The sequence below is a fragment of the Gymnodraco acuticeps genome, unplaced genomic scaffold (assembly GCF_902827175.1).
Source record: "Gymnodraco acuticeps unplaced genomic scaffold, fGymAcu1.1, whole genome shotgun sequence".
NCBI lineage: Eukaryota > Metazoa > Chordata > Actinopteri > Perciformes > Bathydraconidae > Gymnodraco > Gymnodraco acuticeps.
Window position 1 is genome coordinate 419,806 of NW_022990346.1, and position 23,340 is coordinate 443,145.

Here is a 23,340-nt window from a genome sequence, read left to right on the forward strand (position 1 = left end):
GAGGCTTACATGCTAGTGGGAGTTGGGTTTGCACTTCAGTCTTTTGATACCGGTGATATTCACATTCGGATGATGCCTTTTCAAATGAGTGTGATGTATTGCCAGCCGCGTAACCAATGTTAGTTGAACAATGCCGACAAACATTACATTACATGTCACTTGTTAGACGCTTTTATCCAAAGCGACTTACATACTCAATACTGTGGGCAATCCCCACAGGAGCAATTTGGGGTGAAGTGTCTTGTCCAGGGACACAACGACATGCTGACTGCAGTGGGGTTTGAACCTGTGACCTCCTGATCCGAATACCAAACAGCTTTGGTTCGGTCCACCTGTCTTTGTCCTTCATCCTTGTACGTAACTGCGAAATCAAAATGTTCCCAAACCGGAGACTTCAATGATGCTGGAGGATTTTCAGCTCAACTTTATCTGCGTTCGCCATTTCCTCAAATTACTGACTACATTTGAACGCATCCCTGTGACCAGCTCTCATAGTATGCCTCCCCAATGAAATGACGTGGTCGCTCTATGATATAGATTACTTCCAGAAAGTTGTTCATGTTCTCAATTTTTTACGTTTAACGCTATATTCGTTTGGTACACACGTGTACCGAACCGAAGGGCCCGTACCGAATAATTTCAGTACGGGTACGTGTACCGTTACACCCCTAATTGATTGATATGATTGCGATTTAAATCAGCATATACTTCTGTCAGGGGATGCCACCCTTCAAAATCTCCTGCCACCCTCTTGCCACTCCATGAATATTTGTCTAGATCCACCCCTGGGCCCTAGCCCTTTTCTGGTCCCCTGGCTTCCTTTATTTATTTATTTGGTTTTCCCGTTGATTGTTTGTTTTGTTTGTCCACCATGTACAGCGTACCTTGGGTCCCTTGAAAGGCGCTATATAAATATCATTTATTATTATTAACCTGGGCAGTTTAATTAAATAGCTACTAAGTGAAAACACCTTTGTAAGTATGTAGGTCAATACATCTTATGTTGCAGTTAACTTACTTTTCTTTCCAAGAAAATCACAAATTAATATAGTATATGATACAACAATTGATTGTCAAGCACACTGATGAATACACAATGAGACAAACAATGTTCCTTGACTGCAGTGACCTCTTTAATTTTTGCAAACTAAAGGAAAACCCAATTTAATTGATTTAAAAAAAATGTAGCCAAGTACACATGATTGCTTTACTGTGACAATAGCCTAGTAATACTCTACTGGTGACCGGTTTGGTGCACTTATTTCAGGTAGAAACAAAAACGTCTTCATTCTTCAGTATTTAACATGACATGCAAACTGATTTATTCAGATAAGAGGAGGGCATTTACTTGACCTACAACAGCAGATGTGAGTAATTGGCACAGAAACATAAAAATCCATCCCAAACACGTAGAGTTCAAACAGGTGTTCTCATTAAGCCCTGGCGGGCCCAATCATCGGTGCCGACTGCTGGTTCTGTTGTAGCTGCTGGATCTTCACGTTCATTACTTCAATCACAGCTGTAAGAAAGAACAAAATGTGCACAGTGAATCATAATAAAGTATTGTTTTCTGGAAATGATGTTTTTTGGAAGCGTATATATTAATACATTCATTTTATTTGTGTAAAATATTCTGCTATTCAGTGTTAAATAAAGAAAATAGTCCTTGTATATTTTAGGGAAAGTCTCACTGGAAATCTAGTGAAAATAGCTTTGTAATAATTTGCATAATAATTATAGTACTTGGTGTACAATTCTTTCAAATTATGCATTGGACATGCCTTTTAAGATATTGCAATGACAACGTGAAAAAATAAGACATATCTATACAAATGTAACTTACCTTGCTTCATTCCATGTTTTTCCTGAAGCGCTGGCTGAATTTTCTCTATCTGCTTTGTGAGGAAGTCTATCTTGCGTTTGAAGAACTGTTTTGAGTCTTCCACATTCTAACAGACAAATTAAATGTTTTACATGAGAATCATTTACATTTTTACTCAAGTTATTCAGTATCAAATTATTTATGGACAATCAAATACAAATATATTTGCCTTTTCAACATAGTAGCCTGTCCCAACATCCACTAGCACATTTTCCACATCATTTAATGATCCAGGGACGTACATCTGAGAAGAAGAAACGTTAAGGACAAGTCTGTACATCTCAAGAAACACAACTCCATTTAAATCACAAGATAAATATATATTTTTTCAATGTAAAACAAAGGATACAGAGCTGGTGAGTGGCACGAGCAGTTCTTTTCCTGTATGAGAATAAAGAGAAAGGGAAAAATAATAAAATGGACTTCAGCAGCAGATGTAGTGGATGATATCAAACACTTTCATCAAACTGACATTACACCTTAGAAAATATAATGCATATTTAAACCACATACTTTTGCAACAGAATGAGTGGGTCAATTCAAGAGAACCGGTTTTACGTTAGTGAGAGAAAGCCTTGCAAAGTATGACTGCTGTACTCATCACATTTCAACATCAAGAAGAGTGTAGTATTAATAATTATCAAAGCAAATTAAGATCCACAGATTACCTCAATTAGCCAATCACTCCAGTAACTCTGTTAAGGTGCATCTTTGTCCCCCAGCTACATTTCCTCTCAATATTCCTAAGGTGATCAAATATTGTATGCATGTCTCCCTGTGTCAATATGTTGAAATTCTCAGAGCCAATAGCCTTCTGATGCTCTTTAATACAACCTGAACATTGTGTAGAGGTTTTCTTGACTTTTTATATTTATTTCTACAGTGACTGGTCAGATTTTATCAGACTGCATTTGAAACATCCCTCTATCTGCCAGTATAGTCCTTACCATTAACTTTCAGTGATTTAGATCCAGAGTCATAGGGACAATTCAAACCAAGCCAATATCCTATTAATACTCACCTTTATTTTTTTGGTTCATGACGTTCATACTGTCTTTTGCTTCAACATATTTCGTCTGGACAACTTTGAGCTGACCTATTGAGGAAGTCAAGAACTCAACCTCCTGCAAAACATTCACATGTACAAACACACCAGACATTAGAGAATCAAACGTACTTATTAACCACATGTGTTCCCACCTCATATGTCACTTCTTTTTTTTTTTTTACTGTTTTACATGTGTTAAACAATGCCGGACAGTCAAATCACGTTAACATGTTCAGCTTGCACACCAGGCTCTGGGTATTTAATTACCGTTAGCTTCAGATGTGCTAGCTCGCCCACCCACGCCCTCCCGTTTTCATTCAGATAATCGCCCACATAAAGACAATATAAAAGAGCACAGCGACATTTAATACAAACACACTACACACATATTACCTGATCTAGTTGGGTTTTGAGTCCCTCCAATTGAGGCAGGGAGAGGTCTGTGAGATTCACCGCCATGTTGGTAGCGAGATGCGAGATGACCCTTCGTGATTGTGTTTCCGGGTGAAGGGTGTGGGCGGGGATTTGTCTGATACACCGCCCCCCTGTGGACAACAAAACAAATGCACCTGCTTCTTCCACCGAGAACTCAATTGCGCCATAACAGTAATTTGGTATAATGTAACAAAACATTATTATACATGACAAAACGTTTGTTCTGATTGGTCATAAGTTAAGACATTTGGTACGGACATATTGTGGGCACATTTTAGATGACATAATACAAATGTTTACCATTTTCTATGTAGGCTATGTCTAAAGTCAGAACTTTGTTTTAGATCTGGAATAACACTAAAATTGTGTTTGATGTATTCTATAGGATTTATTTTCAATGCACGTCTGCATTTATTCAATATGTAACTTGCTATGAGTTCATGGATACCAACAACTTGATTGTGTTCCTTGAAGTGTCTGAGATAAAGCCATTCTCTTATGACGCTTTATCTAGTCTTTACACATGGGGAAACTGTTTTTACCCCCTAATATAATCAATTCTATACAGTATTAGTAATAGTCCCATGTGCCCAAAGAATAAATATAGTATAAAATAAGCATAACTCTTTAATTCAATAAGTAGAAATGTCAGAATGCACTTTGAAGTTCAAGTCAATTTAATTATTGCTAGAGGAATTGTATATACATCAGTAGAAACTTTTATACTTTAATTTTGTCCGGATGTTTTTCATAATTTATTCATAAATTATGTGAATTCAATACCTTTAACAATACATGACCATATGTCACAAGTAAAGAAACTAGTTTTGTAAAAATATATGTATAAGATTAAACTTTGTTTAAACGTGTTTAGACAGTGAACTGATTTTGTTCCAAATAAAAAGGAACTTGTTCACAGTTGTAAATTGTTAATACTGTATGTATAATTTTTCCCAGCTCGTTACATAATAGTGACTAATAACAAAGTCATTTCACAACGCAGACACCGACTGTATGCAACACATTTTATTGAAATAGTTTGATTACATAAAAAATGCATTCAAGTCCAATTGGTAATAATAGCAATATAATAAAAATCACTCACACCACAGTAAAAACATTAAAAAAAAATGGAAGTATCGGTTTAAATATAGAGAAGGCATTTCTTTGATCTTCCTAAAACAAGTCATATTCCCAAAAAATTGCAACTTTCAAAATATGTTAACATCCAGATATCAAAAAGGGTTTGAAGTCCATCTACTGCAGGTGAAGTGGTAAGCCATAGACCACAGGAGCCGCTCCGATGAGGTACTTCAGGTGTGTGGCCTGGCGTGAAGGGCCCATATAATCCAGAAGGGGGGCTCCAGACCCAGCAGAGAGCCAAGACTCCAACAAGTACTTGGTGAAGCGATCAATATCCCGATCTGTAACATCCCACAGGTTCCCCAAAACAAAGGGGCTGAGGAGAAAAAAAGAAATAAAATGTATTAATAGTATTTATGATTATCACTGATCCTTATTCAGCTGCAAGTAAAGACGGGTATCTCACCAGCCTGCTATGAGATAGTTGAGGATGATGCCTTGTCCTTCCTGATCCCCGCGCACTGCCAGAGCGGCACTGCTGCAGCCAAAGAGCAGAGCCGCCGCTCTCATCTGACGCTTCAGGACCGTCTGGCTGTCCAGGAATCGTGCACCTGCACCGTGACCCACGTAACTAAAGATACACAGGGTAACATGGTGTAACATTGATGTTATAACGTAAAGCAGGATAGAATCTGGTGAATAATTCTTAATAAAACAGTTAAATACTGTTAGGTAAATGCTATCTTCTGCATACTTGTAATATAAATGTTTTAACTTTTGACTGGGAGATTTGAACAGAAAATGATCTGCTTAAGGCCTGCAACTGTTCATTTTATGCAGACATATTTTGTTTCCACAGCCTAAAACCTAAGAAAAGTTTATTCTCAAAGATTCAAAATGAAACGATTACTGTACAAACAATTGGAGTAATCATCCCGTTTTTTGACTGTGTAATCTGTAACCAACTTCTGAATGATTTTAGTGCAACTTTGACTCCATCTTGCAGTGTTGTTGTGAACTGTAATTATTTGTTTTATCCTCAGCCAGCCAGGTATTTAAGATCAAATACTCACATGTATAGATCCTTGGTAGCAACAACTTCTTCCAACTGACCCGAGTCAGGAGCAACTCCACACACACCGTCCCAATCCGGTTTGCTAGAACAAGATTTGTAAAGTAGTAAATGGGAAGAAAACACACCGTGGACTGAAAGACAAATTCTATTGTTTCCCCCATGAGTGTTGGTCTCACCTGCTGAACCATTCCTTGAATCGTTCTTGAGAGTTTTCTAAATTGGCATCAGGGTTCAGAACATAAAACACCTGCTTTGTATCCACACCTTGCATCAGGATGGAGTCAGAGTCATTCTGAAGGAGAAGATGTAAATAACAACAAATCAGTGCTATTTGTCAGTAAACGTACACAAACATAGCAAAACAGTGTCATTCCTCCAGTTTTCTCCTTCAATTTACAGTTGTGGTGATAGACACCACTGAACTTCACTGTGAGGAAGTTAAACAGCACCTTCACAGGCCGTATTGGCTCAGTAATAGATCTTAAATCTTACCTCTTTCTGAATGCTCAGTCCAATCAGTGAGTGCAGAGAAGGCATCCGGCTGACCGAGCGAGACCTTAACATGGAGATGCTCTCCCATGGCAGCTTCTGAAGGTACTGGAAACGTAAGAGGATAGAAGATTAAACCTCTACATTTGGGAGAAAAAAGGCTTCCAAAAGCACTGCCAATGTTTCTCTAGGTTACAAAAAGTTAAATCTAAAGACTTAAAAACACAGAATGAAATTAAACCCAGTAGTGGTCATACTTAGTCATTTACGATAGAAAATAAGTATTGATGACAACAAGTCGAAGACCTAAAATAACTAAGTACATGGACCAAATTAAATGATTAGTTAAGAATACAATTATAGTATAGAAACAGCAAGAACTGGCTAAAATCACTTATAAAAACCAAAAAAAAACAATACAATAGATTTATTCTGATGAAGATCCACTTGATTATTTGCAGGTAACAATAGTAGAGCATTCATTTAGATAAAGTGAGCTTTTTTTCTTCCAAATACAAAGCAGACTATAGGATAATGCAGTATTTAACAAAGCTAATGGAACCAACCTTATCCAGGATGAGAACCACATGGCCGCGGGGCTCTTCTCTGTCAGCGAGACGGGTCACAGCTGTAAGAAGGAGCTGCTCACACTCTGAGTCCCACTGTGGAGAAACTCCGAGACCAAATCTCCTTAGGTCTGCTTGGGAGAGCTCAGGGGAGGCAGAAAGCAAAACCTGAAACACAAGAGTCAAAGTGTTGGGGTCTGCCGTTATGCTGTTCCTAAATGGAACGTCTGATTCTGCTGCTAAAGGTCCATGGAGCTAAAAACAACAACACACACCTTTAACATGTCCTCACTAACTGTCACTCCCTTTGCAGATAAGGACTTGCAAAGGTGCCGGGCTTGTTTGGAGGGCTCAGGATCCGATGAAAGAGGTAGAAGAAAGCTCCTCCAGCATCCCAGCAATCTCTCCATCTCCTTCAACAGTCGCTGAAAGAAAAAAAGTAGGAGCTAAATTAGACAAAAACATTGATTGTGTGTCCTGTCAGTGGAAGTGTATAACTGAAGTATATCTATGTGAATAGAACAGGCATTGTAAACCCCTCAGGGTCCCGGGCAGCACCCTCGCTCTTTCCCCCCCCCCCCCGCTTACCTCAACTCGAGAGTCAAGCGCCCAGCGGCCCTCCCACCACTGGGCTTTCTCAGACACGCAGCTCACAGCCTTCTGCTCCACCTGAATGCTATCGATCTCCTGCACCAGCCAACTGATGGGGTGCTGCAGAACACATATAGACAGAGTTATAATCTTAGATGTTAAGGATGAACAAGATTATTTCATTGCAAGATACTTTTGTTGAATTTAGTGTGACATATTTACTAATTGATGCAAAGAAAGCAGATGCTGTGTTCACCATTTTTGGGTGTATGTGGGTATTACATTACATGTCACTTGTTAGATGCTTTTATCCAAAGCGACTTACATACTCAGTACTGTGGACAATCCCCACGGGAGCAATTTGGGGTGAAGTGTCTTGCCCAGGGACACAACGACATGCTGACTGCAGTGGGACTCAAACTTGCTATCCCCTGATTCGAAGTCCAGCACACTATCCTCTGAGCCAGGGGTTCCCAACCTTTTTTCCCAACAGCCCTCCCCCAAATGACTCCTGTTGGAAGTTGCGCTTTCTATTAAAGAATTATACATTTCTGTCTTTTTATGCCTTTAATAGCTATTAACTTGAATTTTTATTAAAACTAATTAATCAATTATTTTTTATATTTTATTGTAATGTAGAGACAAGGCTTTTAGTGACAATCATGTATTACGGTACAATTATATGTCAAAAAAAAAAGGGAAAAAAAAGAAGAAAAGTCTAAATATGATATTTTGCCTCAAATCATCTGAGGCCTGGCGCCCCCCCCCCCCTGCGATCTTTGGCGCCCCCCAGGTTGGGAACCACTGCTCTGAGCCACAGCCTCATCATATTTACATTCAATTAAACTACAATAGTAGAACAAATTATTTAGCCAGGTTACTTGATAAAGAATGGACGTGTAATCATGGGGAAATTCACCATGTTTCTTAAGCCGTAAGTAATTACAATAAAATGGTCTGGTTTCAGATTGTGTCTACCTACTCGTACCACAATTTGCCGTCCTCACCTGTTGTTTTGAGGTGGCGATGTGAACAGTGACCGGTGCAGCTCCCTTTTCAAGGCGGGACAATATGATGCTGTCACCCACCTCTCCAGGTTTTACTCCAAGCACAGACAGCACACACACTGTCACCCCTGTAAAGGGAAAGAGAGAGATGCACCAAGAGAAAAGGAGTTTGCTTATCTTATTAGGAACGAAGCATCCAGTAATCTGAATTATATGAAGTCATTAACAAGACAAAACCTTAAAATGTTCCCATTTTGCTACTGAGATCTAGATTCTTTACCTGTGGGAAGGTGTTGAATTTGTTGGGTAAACTCTTGGCAGTGGCTCTTGGGGAAAGACGATGAGTCAGCAGTTGGGAAGGAGAAGATGTTCTCCAACTGTGTCAGCCTCTGTTCGGTAGAGTTCTTGGAATCGTTCGGGCCGGGCTCACCTAGACTCAGAGCATCCATCTTGTCTGTGAGCTCATTGGATGCCTTTTTCAGCTTTCTGTTTAAAACACAAAGGAATGTGAATTAAACAATGTGTAAAATCATTGAATTTGGGATATCTGGATTAAAAAAACGAAATGTTGGTCAGAGAGAAATCTAGACACAATATACAAACAAGATGCTTACTTGAGACAACTAGCTAAATGCCTGATTGTGTGATGACGACTTGTGATTCCCAAAGACTGGGAGTGCAGCATCGCTGTAGTTATGGGGTCCTGCTGTCCCTTGGTCAACGCCAGTAAAGCACAGAGGGTGGTGTAGATGGAGGGGGAGGGAAAGTGCTGGAGGGCCAGCCAGGCTGAGAGGAGCAACGACTCAACATCCTCCAGAGAAAGACTGTCTGAGAAAAAGAAAAATTACAGACGGGATTCGATTAACAAAGTTAAACAGCTACCTATAACAGTTTAAGGCTGCTGACGTCTTTATCCCAGCTTCTGGCTGATCAACCACAATGCTGACTAATGTCCATAGGAGATACAGAGAGGGTCAGATTAAAGGCAAAGAAACAAGACAGACCGTTGCCTTGATTAAAATGACTGATTTCTCTGAGTTTGAGAACAAACATTTGGAATAATGCAACTACATAAAACAACGAAAAACATAAATGCATTTAGTTATTAGACATTTGAATGCAGAAAAGTACAAGTACATTTTAGATATCATAGCCCTAACTATTGCTTTTGGAGTGTATTTCTATGGCGAAATGCTTGAACAAAGTATATGATCAATTACTGCTTTAAGAAAAGATTGTAGTGACATGTTTCCCTCTCACCTGGCCTGGTGTCGGAAGGAGAGAGGTGGGTCAGTGGAGCTTCTCTCAGGTGACCTCTGCTCTTCAGTTCAGACAGGGTGTCTCTCGCACAACACGTATCCCTCCGCAGCACTTCGAAATCTGTGTGGAAAGAGTTAAGAAGAGTTGTGGTCTGCATCACATTACATGTTCTTGTATAGTGTAATCTAATGTACAGGATGGTATATAATACACTCAACGTGGCGTCTGTCAGATACGTTTAATACATTTCCCAATTGATACAAAGTTCACCATTGCATAAAATACTCACCAATATCTTTGCTAAGATTGTCCTCAGTCTCAGTGTCGGATGCCCTGAGCTGCTCCATGCTGATGTCCAGAACTCCAGTGGATTCCTCCTCGATGGTCCGCATCTTGTCGGGCTTCTCCAGTGAATCTGGGTCTGGCCTGGACAGTTCCTTTCTGGGTCTTCCTCTTCTTGCTGGGCCAGTGTGACTGACCACAGTCTCGTCATCCTCAGAAGAAACCGACAGGGGGAGTGCAGTGGTTTTCCTCCCCCTGGTCTGCCTCTTGGCTGGGACCTTCTCTGCAGGAGGGGGGTCTGGAGCCGTTTTACTGTTCTGCGCAGCTCTTCTTGTGGTGGCTCGCTTTTTAGGGACATCTGTTTTTTCTTTAGGCTCGGCTTGGGTGTTGGATTCCGTGTCACTCTCATCGCTAAAATCCAGCTGTATTGAAATATTGCAAAGAAGATTTTTTTATTTTTTTATTATGCATGCTTCTTAGTTAAAGGTGGGGTAGGTCATTTTGGAGAAACCAGCTCGAGTGCGCTAGAACTTGAAAATACACAACCGGAAAAAATCTGCCACTTCCTAACAGAGCCCCTCCTCCAACACACACGAACGCGCACATGACCAATGAGGGCACGAGATAAGTTTGTGCACAGATGGAAGGCTGACAGGCAGGTAGGCCATCCAGTTATTTTAGCCGAGCCGGCTCAAATGATTGGTCGTGCTTTTTACAGTACTACGGCTTCCACAGATGACGTTTTTTTTGTCAAAGCACTTAAGATATTCATTGCTATTGGGATGTTAAGAGCATTCCATGGAATATAACAAAAAGTGTATCTCGAGCCGGTTTCTCAAACTTACCTACCCCACCTTTAATATTAAGCTGTCTTTGCAACAAATACACATTTCTCCTCTGTGGGACGAATAAAGGTATTCTGATTCTCATTTCCCCCCACATAATAACACAAACAACTATACGTTATGCAGCAATAAAATGCTTACCTTGAAAAAGGGTTTCTTTGTGCGTCTGGGGGCTCCAGGAACAGGTTGGGCTTTTTTCTGTTCTGGTGACAACTCTTCATACACATTGAACTGTATCTTAGGGGCAGTCCTCTGCGCTTTCTGCTCTGTGGGAGGGGCTTTTACCTTTGGAATAGGAGTACAGAACAAAGTAGGTACCTCTGTGTTAAAGCCAAAAGCTCCAAGGTCAGGCGTCACCCTTACTGGCATCATGGGAACCAGCCGCTTTCCTTTGGTGGAGGAGCCAGCCCCCTGAATCCTGGGCGGGACAATCCTCACCTTCTTGGCCTCCTTTGTTTTGTCAGGAATGTTTTTAATGGACTCTTTGGGCTTTTTAAGCAAGGATGAAGGAGGCACTGCTTTCTCTTCTGATTTCAGATCTTCCTTTGATGTGTTCCAAGTCCAAGCATTTGAGAAGAACTCTTCTGGAGTGCAGCCCTTTTTCTCAGCCAAGGTAACCAATGACACAATAGCTTTGGTTGCCATTAGGCCTGCTCTCACGGGTCTCAGCACAGGTGAAGTTGTGGAATCAACAAATGCCAAACCAGCTTCCAATACTTTCCATATCCCACAAACCTTGTTGTGCCTTGGCTCCAGTGCAGACAGGGCCATGTGGAGGTAGACGCGGCCCACCACGTCCTGCATCAGGGAGGGTTTAGAGGATCTTTTTGAAGGTCCATGGGGAGGAAAGAGTTTAGCCAATTTTGCCCCAACTTTGGCAGCAACACTCTTGCAGCGAGTTAATGTTGTCGATTGAAGTTTGAAACTGACTTTGGCGTCGTTGGGATCGAGCTGGAGGATGAGGTCGGCCTGAGTGGTGGCCCAGCGGGCGGTGACGCGGCCCAGACAGGGCTCAGAGCAGCAGGGGCAGGGGCAGGCCGGTTCATGGGCCAGGGAGGAGAGCCAGCGGTGAGGCTGGACTTTAAGAGGGGGGGAGCTGCTCAGATCCCTCACTATAGGCTTTCTGTTATTCCACCTGGTGCTCAGCATGCCTTTGAGATCATCCTCCAAAGCAGGAAGGGGCGACTGTGACTTCTTCACAGGGCGACCTTTCCTAGGTTTGATTTTCACTTCTGTCTTCTGCACGTGATCAGAGAAATCTGAAGAAAAACCAATAAAAATAAGTCAATTTAGTCGTTAAAGAAAACTGATATGCTTCCGAATGCTGCTGACAAACACAAAACAAGTCATTATTACTTATTTTGCAAATGTCTGAGTCTGATAGTCACTCACATTACAATTTTACTAAAAACATGGTGCTTTGTTTCCAACATACCTGTACATAAGTCCAGAAGATCTCTGACTCTGTCTAAATCAATTCCACTTTCATCTTTCTCCCCCAGCATCAGCTCCAACTCGGCTTTGATCACCAGTAGCTCCGCACATCTTAAACAATGACAAAGAAAAGGAGGAGTTAATGCCATCACAAGAGCCGTTTCCTCAGTTTTATATTCATTGTGCCGTGTCCTGGGCCTATTATAACTACAATACATTGTTAAGCATGCACTAATGGAACCAATTAATACGGTCAAATTGTTTTAAAAAAAAAAAAAAGGTACACATGAACAATACAGCACTTAAGAGCCCTGAAATACATGGAAAACACTGTTAACATAAAGCAGTTCAGCCACAGCACTACACAGTATACCTCATTAGAGTTAAATCACCACCTCTATGAAAACAAATCTATAATAAGCTGGTTTAATTAAGATTTATTACTGGGCCGTTCTATTTAATTGCATCAGACTGTACAGGAGGAGGTATCGGTTAAAGTATAACATTTAGGAATTTTAAAATCAATAAAGTGCAAGAGCACAATGCTGTATAAATTGTATTTTACATGCTCAACCGAGCACTGGTGCATTTTCAGGTCTAATGAATATGCTTTAACACTAATCAAGCTTAACAGCCCAAAGAAGATTTAGCATTGTGCACTACAGGAAACTAAATATTTAAGAATAGCCGGTTTAAGCTAATAATATCAGGGCCCCATCCATCCATCCTTTGGATCCTGCTTTACCATTTGGAGTTAACCGACATGTACGTACTGGCTGAGTGCTTGCAGCTTGGTGGCCAGTTTCAAAGCTTCTAGACACTGGAGCCTGGCGTCATTGATGGCTCCACAGCTGCTCCTCACAGCCACCATCTTCATAGAGCAACTCAGCAGCTCTGAGAGCAGCTGCCACTTCAGCACCAAGTTATCTCCTGCACAGGGCGAGGGGATCAGATAGAAAGAAAGATTGTATTACCCTTTTAGCAGACCGACAGTACATGTACAATGGAAATCTTGTGTACATCTCTTAGACTCGGCTCTCAAAACTGTTAAAAGAACAGCATTAAGAGACACTACATGTTTGAATAATACAAACTAAATACACACAATGAATTATATCAAAATACACACTATGAATTAAACAATTGCAGAGAACAAAAAAGACATAGAAAAGGGCTTTGCACAACCACCATTGCGGGAAAACCCTACAAGAGACATTATTGTTGTATTAGCAGCATGTATTGTCAGTCCATGTGTGAGACAAACATACCTTGGTCGATGAAGCGTGTGTCTGAGCAGCTGCTGTTGTTGTTGTTGTTGTTAGTCCCGTATAGCCCCTTCCCCACTAAAGTGACCAGCAGGCTGCACAGAAGCTTCAGGCTCTCATACAGGGCAGTGTCCAGGCTTCTTGTTCCTGAGAAATAATCACAAGTCCTTACTTAATGAAAGCTGCAATCCACTCCTTTACATTGCAAAATGCAAACTTTAAACAATTTAGTTGAATGAAGTAAATGCCTTAGCTTACCGTGCTGGGTGATAAGGTTTCTCTGGGCTTGTGGCAGTGCATCTGAGTCCAAACTCAGATAGGAGCTGCAGGTCTGGAGCGTGCGAGCCCGCAGCAGGTACAAGCTCTTTGACTGCCTCTGCTTGTTCATTTCTTTCAGCACCTCACACAGATATGCTACCCCACGATCCACCTGATATATGCCCAAACAGGAGAGGGGCAATTTGATAGACTGAACTAAACAATCCAAAAAGCAATCATATATCAAAATAAATACTGCTAGTGCATGACCTACCTGTCCTGTGCTGTAGCAGTACTGAGCTTTCAGCAGAACTGCCGTCATAGACAGAGAAGAAGGTCCATCAGCGGAGGGAACAGAGGTAAGAAACTTCTCTGCTTGCTCTAGTTGGGCCTTCAAAATAGTACAATAAACAAAGTGAGATGCAGCACAACAAATAAAATGTGTTACTACAGTGTGAATAATTATAAAGCTGCATTACCAAAGCCAGATCAGGGGAGCCCATATCTAGAAGGATGCTGGCTGACTGACAGAGGGAGGTGGCACATCCAGGGGCGTCAGCGAGTTCACGTGAAAGTCCAATCGCAAGTTGGTAAGCTTCCAGAGCCTTCAGAGGCTATAAAAGAGAATAATGAGATTGTCATTAATACAGATGCTCTAATAAGTGAGCAACACTTCTAACAATCTGACCGAGGAAAACACACTAAAATACCTCTTTTACACACGTCTTTTTACAGTAAAATAAATCTCTTTTTCTGATAATGGTTGAATCCACTATCAGAAACACACTTTTCATGAAATAAATTGCAAAAGCATGCTGCAATTTATGCCTTTCAAATATGGAGAAATCTGCTTTCTCTTAATGCCGTTTTGGCTAAACAAAACAAGACATTTAAGGACAACATTTTGGCATTTTAGTAATTGCTAGGATTTTTTGTTACTATTTTCTGACATTTAATTGAAGACTAAACCATTAAATCTAGAAATCAATCACAATTGATAATGAAAATATTTCGAGTGGTTTTACCGCCTTGTATGGAAAACCTTAGGGGAATTATGTCCATTTTAGTTTGACTTTTCATTAACAAACTGAGACTAAATCTTTGTGACCACATTTTGCGTCGTTACCTTTGCCATGAGTCTGAAGAGAGCCGCAGTCACAGCGAGGGAGCCACAGGTCTGTTTGGGGTTTCTGACAGAAGGCAGGACTTTACTCTGCAGAAGAGCAGACCACTCATCCAGGGCTCTTTCCAGAGGTTTGCACAGCTCTTAAAAGAAAATGAAATGAAAAAGATTTCAGCTAATGATAAACGAAAAAAAAAAAAAAACGTATTTAGTGGATAGTCATCATATTATACTGGTAAGATATAAAATACATGTATATTCTTACTGTTTTCTTCAGCCAGGTTGAAATGCAGGCCTTCATAGACCGGAATGATGTCCTGTGTTTTCTGCTTGTCTTCATAATCTAAATCATTAGTTCCTATGGGACTAGCTGAACATCGTGACTGCTCTCTTGACTCTCGCTTTTCTTTGTCCCTTTCAATGCCCTGACCAAAAACACACAAACATCAGTAATTAATCTCAAGATGCTTAGTCGGTCTATCAAATCAAGACTTAAACACAGATAGATAAAAACCAGTATGATAACAGTCTTAAATTTCAGTTTCACTCGATTTTTATGACAGACAATAACTTTCATATTGATATCCTGACAAGCTCACCTCCTGAAGATTTTTCTCCAGAGTGCAGATATAGAGCCAGAGTAAAGCATGGGCCTTGTCATCCTTCAGCCTGTCTGCATTCTCTGGAGTCTCTGGTTCTTCTTCAAGTAGCCGTAGAGCTTCATGGGTGAAATCCACTGCCGTGCTGTGTAGTTACAAATTAACAAAATTAGTATATGAACAGAAAGATGATGCACTTGTTGGTCCAGCTTGTTTAAGACTAACAATAGAAATAGTTTGCCCTGGTCTGAACACACAATTTAGTCTGGATTTGTATTCATCAATGAGCACCATTCATTAGGGAAAACGATCTAAATAAAAGCTCCTACCAGTCAGTCTGTTGACTGAAATCCTGGTAACACACAACTTGGGCCATTTCAGAGAGGTAGACAGCACGCAGATGTGTGTGTGAGCTGTCCTCATGGCAGATGTCCAACAGATCACAGAGTGTGTTGTAACGCTCCTGAGACGTGTCTCCTGCCACATCCTTATAGGCACGCAGCTCTTCCTCCAATAGGCAGAGCATTACTCGCTCATCAGGGACGTCGGGTCCAAATCCATCATGTAATGTCCTGTTTCAGGATGGGACATGTTGCCTTTACATTAATATGCAATGATCTACATTCTCTGAGAGCTTAAATGTTGTCACAAACATCAGAAAGAGTCTTTGCATTATAATTTGTGTGTACCTGAGACGGATGTCCTCCTCAGAGTTACGGGCAGCGTCAGTCTTTGTTTTCACCCACAGAGAGACAGGTTCAGCCATGTGAGAAGTGATGTTGTCCCCCAGAGCCTTCAGCCACAGGATGACCCAGTCCAGCGCCCGCTCCAGATGTCCGGCACGCCGAGACGTCTGCACAGCCAACATGAACGGGCGGCTCAACTGAGGAGTGAAAAGCCATGTTAAATATGACATTTGTCTTGAACGTGAAAACATTATTACTCCACACAAATGGGAGTCATATACAAATTGTCCAGATGATGATGCTGATGTGCACAAACTTCTGGAGCAAGCTCAAAAGTTATCTCCACCTAATTTCACAGAGTATTATATCAAATATCTTGCAAAGAACATAAAGTACACCTATTAAGATACACACATTCAACAACAATATCTCAGTCTGCCATAAATGTAAAGATATTATTTTTAATTATGATCCGGCTTTGTGAAACGAATACAGAATAAAACATTTAAAAATGTTTACATTTGTCAAAGTGGATATTCCTGGGGATCCTGAAATGTGGATCCTAGAAAACTTGAACCCATTGAGCAAATATAACTACTTCAAACTGATACATCATCGTAGGTAATCTGTATATTGACAACCAAGCATGATGTAATTTGTATAGTCTGTAATTCTTAAGACAATGTCAATGTATATGATAAAACTTACCCTATCGACACAGAGCGAGGTGGGGCAATTCTTGCTTAGTTCCCGACAGAGGATTTCAACCAGAGAGAAGGCCTGGTCATAGAGACGCCGGTTGTAAAATCCACAAGCTAAGTTGCTCACAGAAATCACTGCAAGACACATGGTAATCATAAAATTAACTAAATGTCATACAAAATTATACACCTGTATTTTGCAATGTAAGTAAGCAGAGCTGCAACAATTGGCAGGATGAAAAAACAACAACTTTTACTCTATCAATAAATAATATTTTAACAATAGGAGAAAATGCTGTTTTCAGTCTCTTAATTATGGAGGTAAAGTAAAAATCGTTGGGTTTTTAATTGACAAAACAAGACATTTTAGGACATCAGCTCGAACCTTGAGATAGAAATGTCACTAAAAGGCGCTTTCACACCGCAGTACTTTTCCCACAAAGGTTCATCAGAATTTAGTTCATGAGAACTCTTTAGTTCTCATGAACTAAATACAGATCGCGTTCACACCGGAAAATAAATCCCTGGGGGAGGATTAGGTAAATGAGGCCGCTGACGTCACTTCTTCTGCTTTGGGTTTACTCGCAGGCCGAAAACAACTTCACGGCGTATACTGCCACCCGAAGTCCCCGGCTGGAAGTCCCCGGAGTTGGGGACTGGCTTCAGTAGAAGCTGCTGAGCCTTCCGTAAATCGCCAGAACGCAGACACCTCATCTCCACCGCTCCCATGTTTTCTTTTGTGTTGCCATAAGTTAGTCTCTCTGCGTTTCTGCGCTGGGCTAATGCTAATAATGCTAATGCGAGGAAAATAAAATGGCAGCTTCACAAAACTTTTGAGTTTTACGGGGCGTGGTTTGCTCTCTAGCAGGGGGTAAAAAGGGGGTAAAAAGGTTCTGATTAACTCATTTTAGTTCCAGCTCTTTTTGGTGTGAACGCGGCATTTCGGAACTATATCGGAACTAAAGTGGGAAAAGTACTGCGGTGTGAACGCTCCTATTGTCTGACATTTGATAGACCAAACGATCAGCAGATGAGCCGAACACAAAAAATCATAAGTTGCAGCCCTACATTTCTGAACCGCTAAAACATTAGTAATTGAGAATGTAATCACCTGATTTGACGAGAAGACTTTCACTGGACAGTTTATGTAGTTCAGTCATCATCTGTCCAGCTGTGGCCTGGCAGTACAGCAGCACTCTGTCCAAGGTTTCACTGTTTTCCAGCTGAGAACAACAAATCACAATCAGTCAACTTGTAGCAGAGTACAATCACAACGGCAGGAGTAGTGGCATCTGGGTGACTCTTCAGTATTGATACTATCATAATAAAATACAAAAAGAAATATGAAAAAAGGATGCAAAAGAAGCAACCTGACCTGTAATGCCACCATGCTCTCATAGGCAAATCCAAAGCCTTGGTAGATATTGATGCAGAGAGCCTGCTGTAGTCTGCTGAGCTCAGCCTGGCATGTCGAACTCTGAAAATCAAACCGGCCAAAGGTTATTTGTTGAAAATACATTGACCACCTCTTTAAGCAATTAAGCACAGCACAAACGTGATTATTTTCCAGCTCAGAAATTACACTTACCTTCTTTAGAACCTTTATTATCTGTTCTTGGTGCTCCTCAAGAAAAGAAAAGAAAGCCAGGAGCACAGGTCCGCTCAATCCGTTGCTGTGGTCACTTTCGACAGCCCATAACACGAGTCCACATGCTTCTAGGACTGCGTGAGCTTCTCTGTCCCCCAGGTCAGCTGATAGAGACCTCAGGGCCCTCGCACACTCAGTCAGAGCCGGGCCACTCTCAACGCCGGCCTTCATTGTGGAATGAATCTTTACCGCCCACTTGCCGAGCACCACAGCTGTACACTGACAGTCAGCTAAGTCTTTGAGCTTGCTCTCAATTTCACTCAAAAAGGTGGAGGCCAGATCATAGTGGGCAAACTTACAAAGCATCTTCACTATAATCAGTACCATTTCTGAGAGCGTATATATACTTGATGCCATAGACAACTGCTTGGACCCAGCGCCATCGCTGCCAGTCCAACATCTGTTGAAAAGTGTCTGCATTTTCTGAAGGAGAAAAGAAGCATCGTCCTTGGTTACCGTTTCAAAGCTACTCTCAAATTCAGTGATGGCATCCTCTGTGTATATGGGGGCTTTGGAGATAGATGGGGTTGCACTGTCTGTTTCCAACAGCAAGAGGAAGCTCAGAGCTTGCATCTGGCAGTGAAGTTTGTCGTGTGGATTTAGGATTTGTATGTCTTTGGTTGCAGATAATCCATTCCAGAGCACCGAAAAGCAGCTTCGCACAAGAGCAAAGTAGTCCTCAGCCTATGGAGCATAAAACAATAACCTTGTTAGTTCTGACGCTGAAAAGAAAATCATGAAGTGAAGATTTGGAATACAAATTAATCTTGGTCATGTTCAACATTCTCTGCATCATTTAGCTTATTGTATTTTCTGACATGTATATAGTTAGCTTCATCTGCACTACTTGTGGACTGGTCTAGCTACATAACCTGCACTATTTTATTCTTTCATTTATTGTCTTGTGTCCTATATATAATATGTTGCATGTTGACCTAAGATTTCCATTGCCATAACTACACTGTAGCTACTGTGCATATGATAATAAAACCCTTGAATTAGGGCTGCACGATATGTCGTGACGATAACTTCGATATGAGCAATATTCACATCGCAGGACGTGACGATTTAAAAAAAAAAGTGGCAAAGTCACGCCCATCTACTTCCGGTCCATGGGACCTTATTTCGAAAAAATATGTATTTGAAGTCAATGGAGAGAGAAAACTTATCTTTTGATCCCGTTTGAATTGTGCCACGAATTACATATAAGATGTTTGTCAATCTGAAAAAATTATTTCCATGTCAAAAAAGTCAGTTTGTCTTAAAACTGTTGAAATATAAGACTATGAAAAATACGCAACTAGAAAGACTACAAATCCTAGAGTCGCGTAAGTCATTAACGTTACACTCGTGTTACTCACCGAAACCTTGTAAAGCCGGTTTCGCATGCTGGCTCTTACGGAACCGACCAACTTGTAGTCTCCTCTTTTAATACTTTTTGCCTCATTCTGAAAGAAAGAGGTGAAATGTGCCAACGTGACGGCCATCTTGGTGTTGGTGACGTGTGTGAGACCAGAGCATGGACCAGAGTAGGGCTGCTCGTAATCATAATCTCGCTTATTTGGGTCAATAATTGTAATTGCGATTATTAAATGCGATTATTCATTGACTTTGAAAACATCCATTTATTGGAGAAAAAAAAATGTGAACCGTATGTTTTTAACAGTTGATTACCCTGAACTTTAAGTATAATTCAACTGAAAAATAATAATAATCGTTGCAAGCCATAATCGCGACTAAAATACGATTAATTGAGCAGCCCTAGACCAGAGATGTAGTTCATTGAGCATGTCACAAAACATTTTTTTTTTTTTTACTTGCAAAATTATCTTTTAAATTGACAAATATCATATGTGTAATTCGTGGCACAATTCAAAAGGGATCGAAAGATAATCTTTCTCTCTCCATTGACTTCAATACATAATTTGTTAAAATAAGGTCCCATGGAGGTCCCCGGAAAGGGAGGGACTCCGCCTCTCTATTCTCAAAGGTTGAGAAGGAGGAGCGTTGAGGCTCCGCCCATGTGGAGCTCCCGCCCATCTTGAGGTACTGCGCACTGCAGTGAGGGGTACTACGCTTGCTACAAAAGGAAAACTTGCGCGGCTCTCATGTCAGGGGCACTTGAGTGAGTGACATGCAGGCTCTGCATGCACCGCAAACCACCAATCAAATCTCCAAAACAAACGGACCCAGTGATTAAAGGTAAAAACACTGAATAAAGTCGTTTCATGTGTTTCTCCAGGGCAGTTCGGCGCTGCTGGCTGCTAACCGAGCTAGCTCAGCTTGTTGCTCTGATAACTTAAGATCCAGACGTCCGTGACTGAAATCCTTCATCCGGTTAAATATAGTTCCAAAAATACCAATTGTATAGCATTAAAGTTCAAGAAAGGATGGTTTGCGGAGAAAAACGGTATTTTCTTCAATTCCTGTATGTTTTCATACCGCAGGGGGAAAAAAAAAAATCGCAATGTCAGTTTTTGTGCAGCCCTACCTTGAATCCTATTCTGCTGATATTTTTTTTCGTTTCAATCGTTTGGCCAATACAATTTTAGAAAATTGTAAAAATAAAGCAAATAAATTATTAAAATAGTTTACAATTTGTTTTCTGTCAAAGAACATATATCAATTTCACATACCTGTTGAGCTACAGAAAGCCTGTCGTGAAGCAACCCAGCTACATGGCTACATTGATTGTGAGCTTCAAGGGAGCTTAGCTTTTTGACAATATGGAAAATGATCTTCTCCATGTACAGCGGACTGCTCTGAGCAACAAGTGCTTCAGAAACATCATAGCCGTGAAGAGAAAGCTCCACCAGCTGGACCAGCACACTGACATGGTCAGAAGTTGGAGATCCAACTCCGAGTTGATGGTTGCAGGCTCTGATGATCCTGTCACATGGTGTGCGACCCTGGAGGCCAGGTTGACTCTTCACATACTTCTGCAGAGAAAATAGATAAATAACAACAGGTTTAGAGCAGTGGCGTAGCCACCATAGGGCCAGGGTGGGCCCAGGCCCACCCAGTTTACTCATTGGCCCACCCTGAGAAAGCTTCGGTGTCATTACATTTTTATTTTTTAATTAATTTTTTTTAAATTATTATTATAAAAAAATGTATTCACCCATTGAGAATATCCAAGCATTCAAAGTGAAATTCAAGTGAACAAATATCGAGTTTAATTAATGTTGTATGTGCTTTGTCCTCTGAACCAAACTCATTTACGGTAAAAACTGATTGTTGGTTCTGGCGCGCGCCATAATAACGTGAGAGAGGCAGAGAGCTGCCTGCAAAATAAATGATGGCTCAAAGTTCACTAATGAACTTTGGTTTAAAAAAAAAAAAAGCCAGACTCCAAGAAGAGCCCCCACTGCCCTCATCTAGCAGCGATCTATACGATCATTTTCTGATAACGATGAAATAGCCCTGCCTCCCTCTCCCCACCTCTCCTGCTGCTGGGCTGTCAGAAGAACAAAAAATGTTAACGAAACTCTGCCGCACAGTTCCCTCGTCCCTTGGAAGAGGCGGAGAGGTGGGTGTTTTTCATCTGCTGGTGGACAGTCCGGAGAGATATACACAGGGTTGGGTTGTAACGGAATACATGTAACGGCGTTACGTATTCAGAATACAAAAATCAAGTGTATTCAGCTGCCGTTACATTTGAAAAACGAGTAATCTGATTACAGTTACTTTCGTAAACCTGAAGTGAATACATTTTGGAACACTTATTGGAATTATTGGTGGAAAAGTTTCCTCACAAAATGTAATATTCATTACCGGCAGAACTGTGTGCACACTGCACTGCGCTGCAGCATGTCTGTGAGGCCCTGCCCCCGCACGCAGATGAGAGAGAGATCTCTTTCAAAATATATTGAAAGTTAGAAACGGAGATGGTTAGATAAGATGTGGAAGATAACGTTGATGTAGCATTTATTGATTGTCGAAATTATGACATTTATAACGGGATCAAAGTGAATGGCCTGCTGCTGCTGAATGCATGGGGCAAGTGACTGGAAAACGTTTTAAAAGTTATTACATCGTTTCAGATAATAATAATGATAATTCATTCTATTTAGGGGCGCCTTTCAAAGCACCCAAGGACACCTTACAATTCATAACATATTCTAAGGAAAGGTTTTAAGACAGTACAAAGAATGCAGTCCGGGTGATGTTTTTTATGTGGGGTGCAGATGAGAGAGCTGTCCAGAATGACACCAAGATGTTGTGTTTGTGCTCTTGATAAGCCATTCAAACAGTAAAATACGTGTCTCCTGTTCACCAAAACATATCTGTTATGGAAAAAGAAAGTATTCTAAAAGTAATCTGCCACCGGTACCGGCGGGGATTGTTGTTAGCTTCTGATGAAAAATCTGGCCCACCCTATTTTTTACAGGCCCACCCTAAAGTACATTTCTGCCTACGCTACTGGTTTAGAGTCTCTTTCAAAGGAGTTGTGTACGTTATCATACCGGGGTGGCACCACGCATGCTTACTTTAAACATATCAAAGGATATTGGCCGAATTTAACGTTTTAAACAGGCGGTCGTGTTGTTTAAATGCAAGTGCTTAAAACACGTTAGTGAAATAAATACTTGTTTCGTCGCTAGGAGTATGTGGTAGGTGTAGTTGTTTGCTAACCTGTAGTTCTTGACGTAAAACATCCGTCTCTTTCACAGAAGTAGTCCGCTTGATATATTCTTCCACTTTCAAGCACTTCATGACGACAGCTGCATAAACAAGTTAACTCAGATTAAATACACTTTTGCTGATTTTGAATTTCGATAACGCGATTAGCTTAGTTTAGCTAACGTTAGCGTCAACGTTCATCACAACATGTTCTACTAACGTTAGTTTGGGATCGAATAACGTTAAACTGAGACTTACCTCTAGGGGAGAGTTTTGAAACAACACTTTCCTTTACAGCAGATAAAAAGGACACGTGTTCAGAACGAAGCAAAGGTATGTTGTGTCTAAGATCAGTTTTAAGATTCAAATCATAGACTGTATAAAGATTCAAATCCTCAGCTATCATGGAAACTAGTACTCCCCGAACTGTTTTTGAAAGG

General features: G+C 40.8%; 2 protein-coding genes across 3 annotated transcripts; both read right to left on the bottom strand.

Moving 5' to 3' along the window:
- Positions 1-1,111: 1,111 nt before the first annotated feature.
- Positions 1,112-3,479, bottom strand: pfdn5 (prefoldin 5). The gene is made up of 6 exons (XM_034223821.1): positions 3,324-3,479; positions 2,904-3,006; positions 2,232-2,263; positions 2,052-2,126; positions 1,844-1,949; positions 1,112-1,519 (listed from the first exon to the last, which is right to left on the bottom strand). Exons 1-6 carry the CDS (start codon positions 3,387-3,389, stop codon positions 1,434-1,436), a joined length of 468 nt encoding a protein of 155 aa, XP_034079712.1. The 5' UTR covers positions 3,390-3,479; the 3' UTR covers positions 1,112-1,433.
- A 902-nt stretch (positions 3,480-4,381) lies between these two features.
- espl1 (extra spindle pole bodies like 1, separase) lies at positions 4,382-23,340 on the bottom strand. 2 transcript variants are annotated; one of them, XM_034223900.1, is made up of 32 exons: positions 23,159-23,340; positions 22,913-23,001; positions 20,914-21,216; positions 18,218-18,961; positions 18,005-18,106; positions 17,741-17,852; positions 16,637-16,764; positions 15,932-16,125; positions 15,572-15,814; positions 15,243-15,387; positions 14,909-15,068; positions 14,647-14,786; positions 14,000-14,134; positions 13,795-13,911; positions 13,521-13,692; positions 13,266-13,409; positions 12,771-12,927; positions 11,999-12,108; positions 10,705-11,822; positions 9,726-10,140; positions 9,437-9,556; positions 8,791-9,004; positions 8,457-8,662; positions 8,177-8,304; positions 7,167-7,289; positions 6,854-7,003; positions 6,579-6,746; positions 6,016-6,120; positions 5,700-5,815; positions 5,522-5,605; positions 4,915-5,079; positions 4,382-4,824 (listed from the first exon to the last, which is right to left on the bottom strand). In XM_034223900.1, exons 1-32 carry the CDS (start codon positions 23,304-23,306, stop codon positions 4,623-4,625), a joined length of 6,657 nt encoding a protein of 2,218 aa, XP_034079791.1. In that variant the 5' UTR covers positions 23,307-23,340; the 3' UTR covers positions 4,382-4,622. The 2 variants fall into 2 exon arrangements, with proteins under 2 accessions (XP_034079791.1, XP_034079793.1); XM_034223902.1 differs by lacking the exon at positions 22,913-23,001 and having other exon boundaries at positions 23,159-23,323.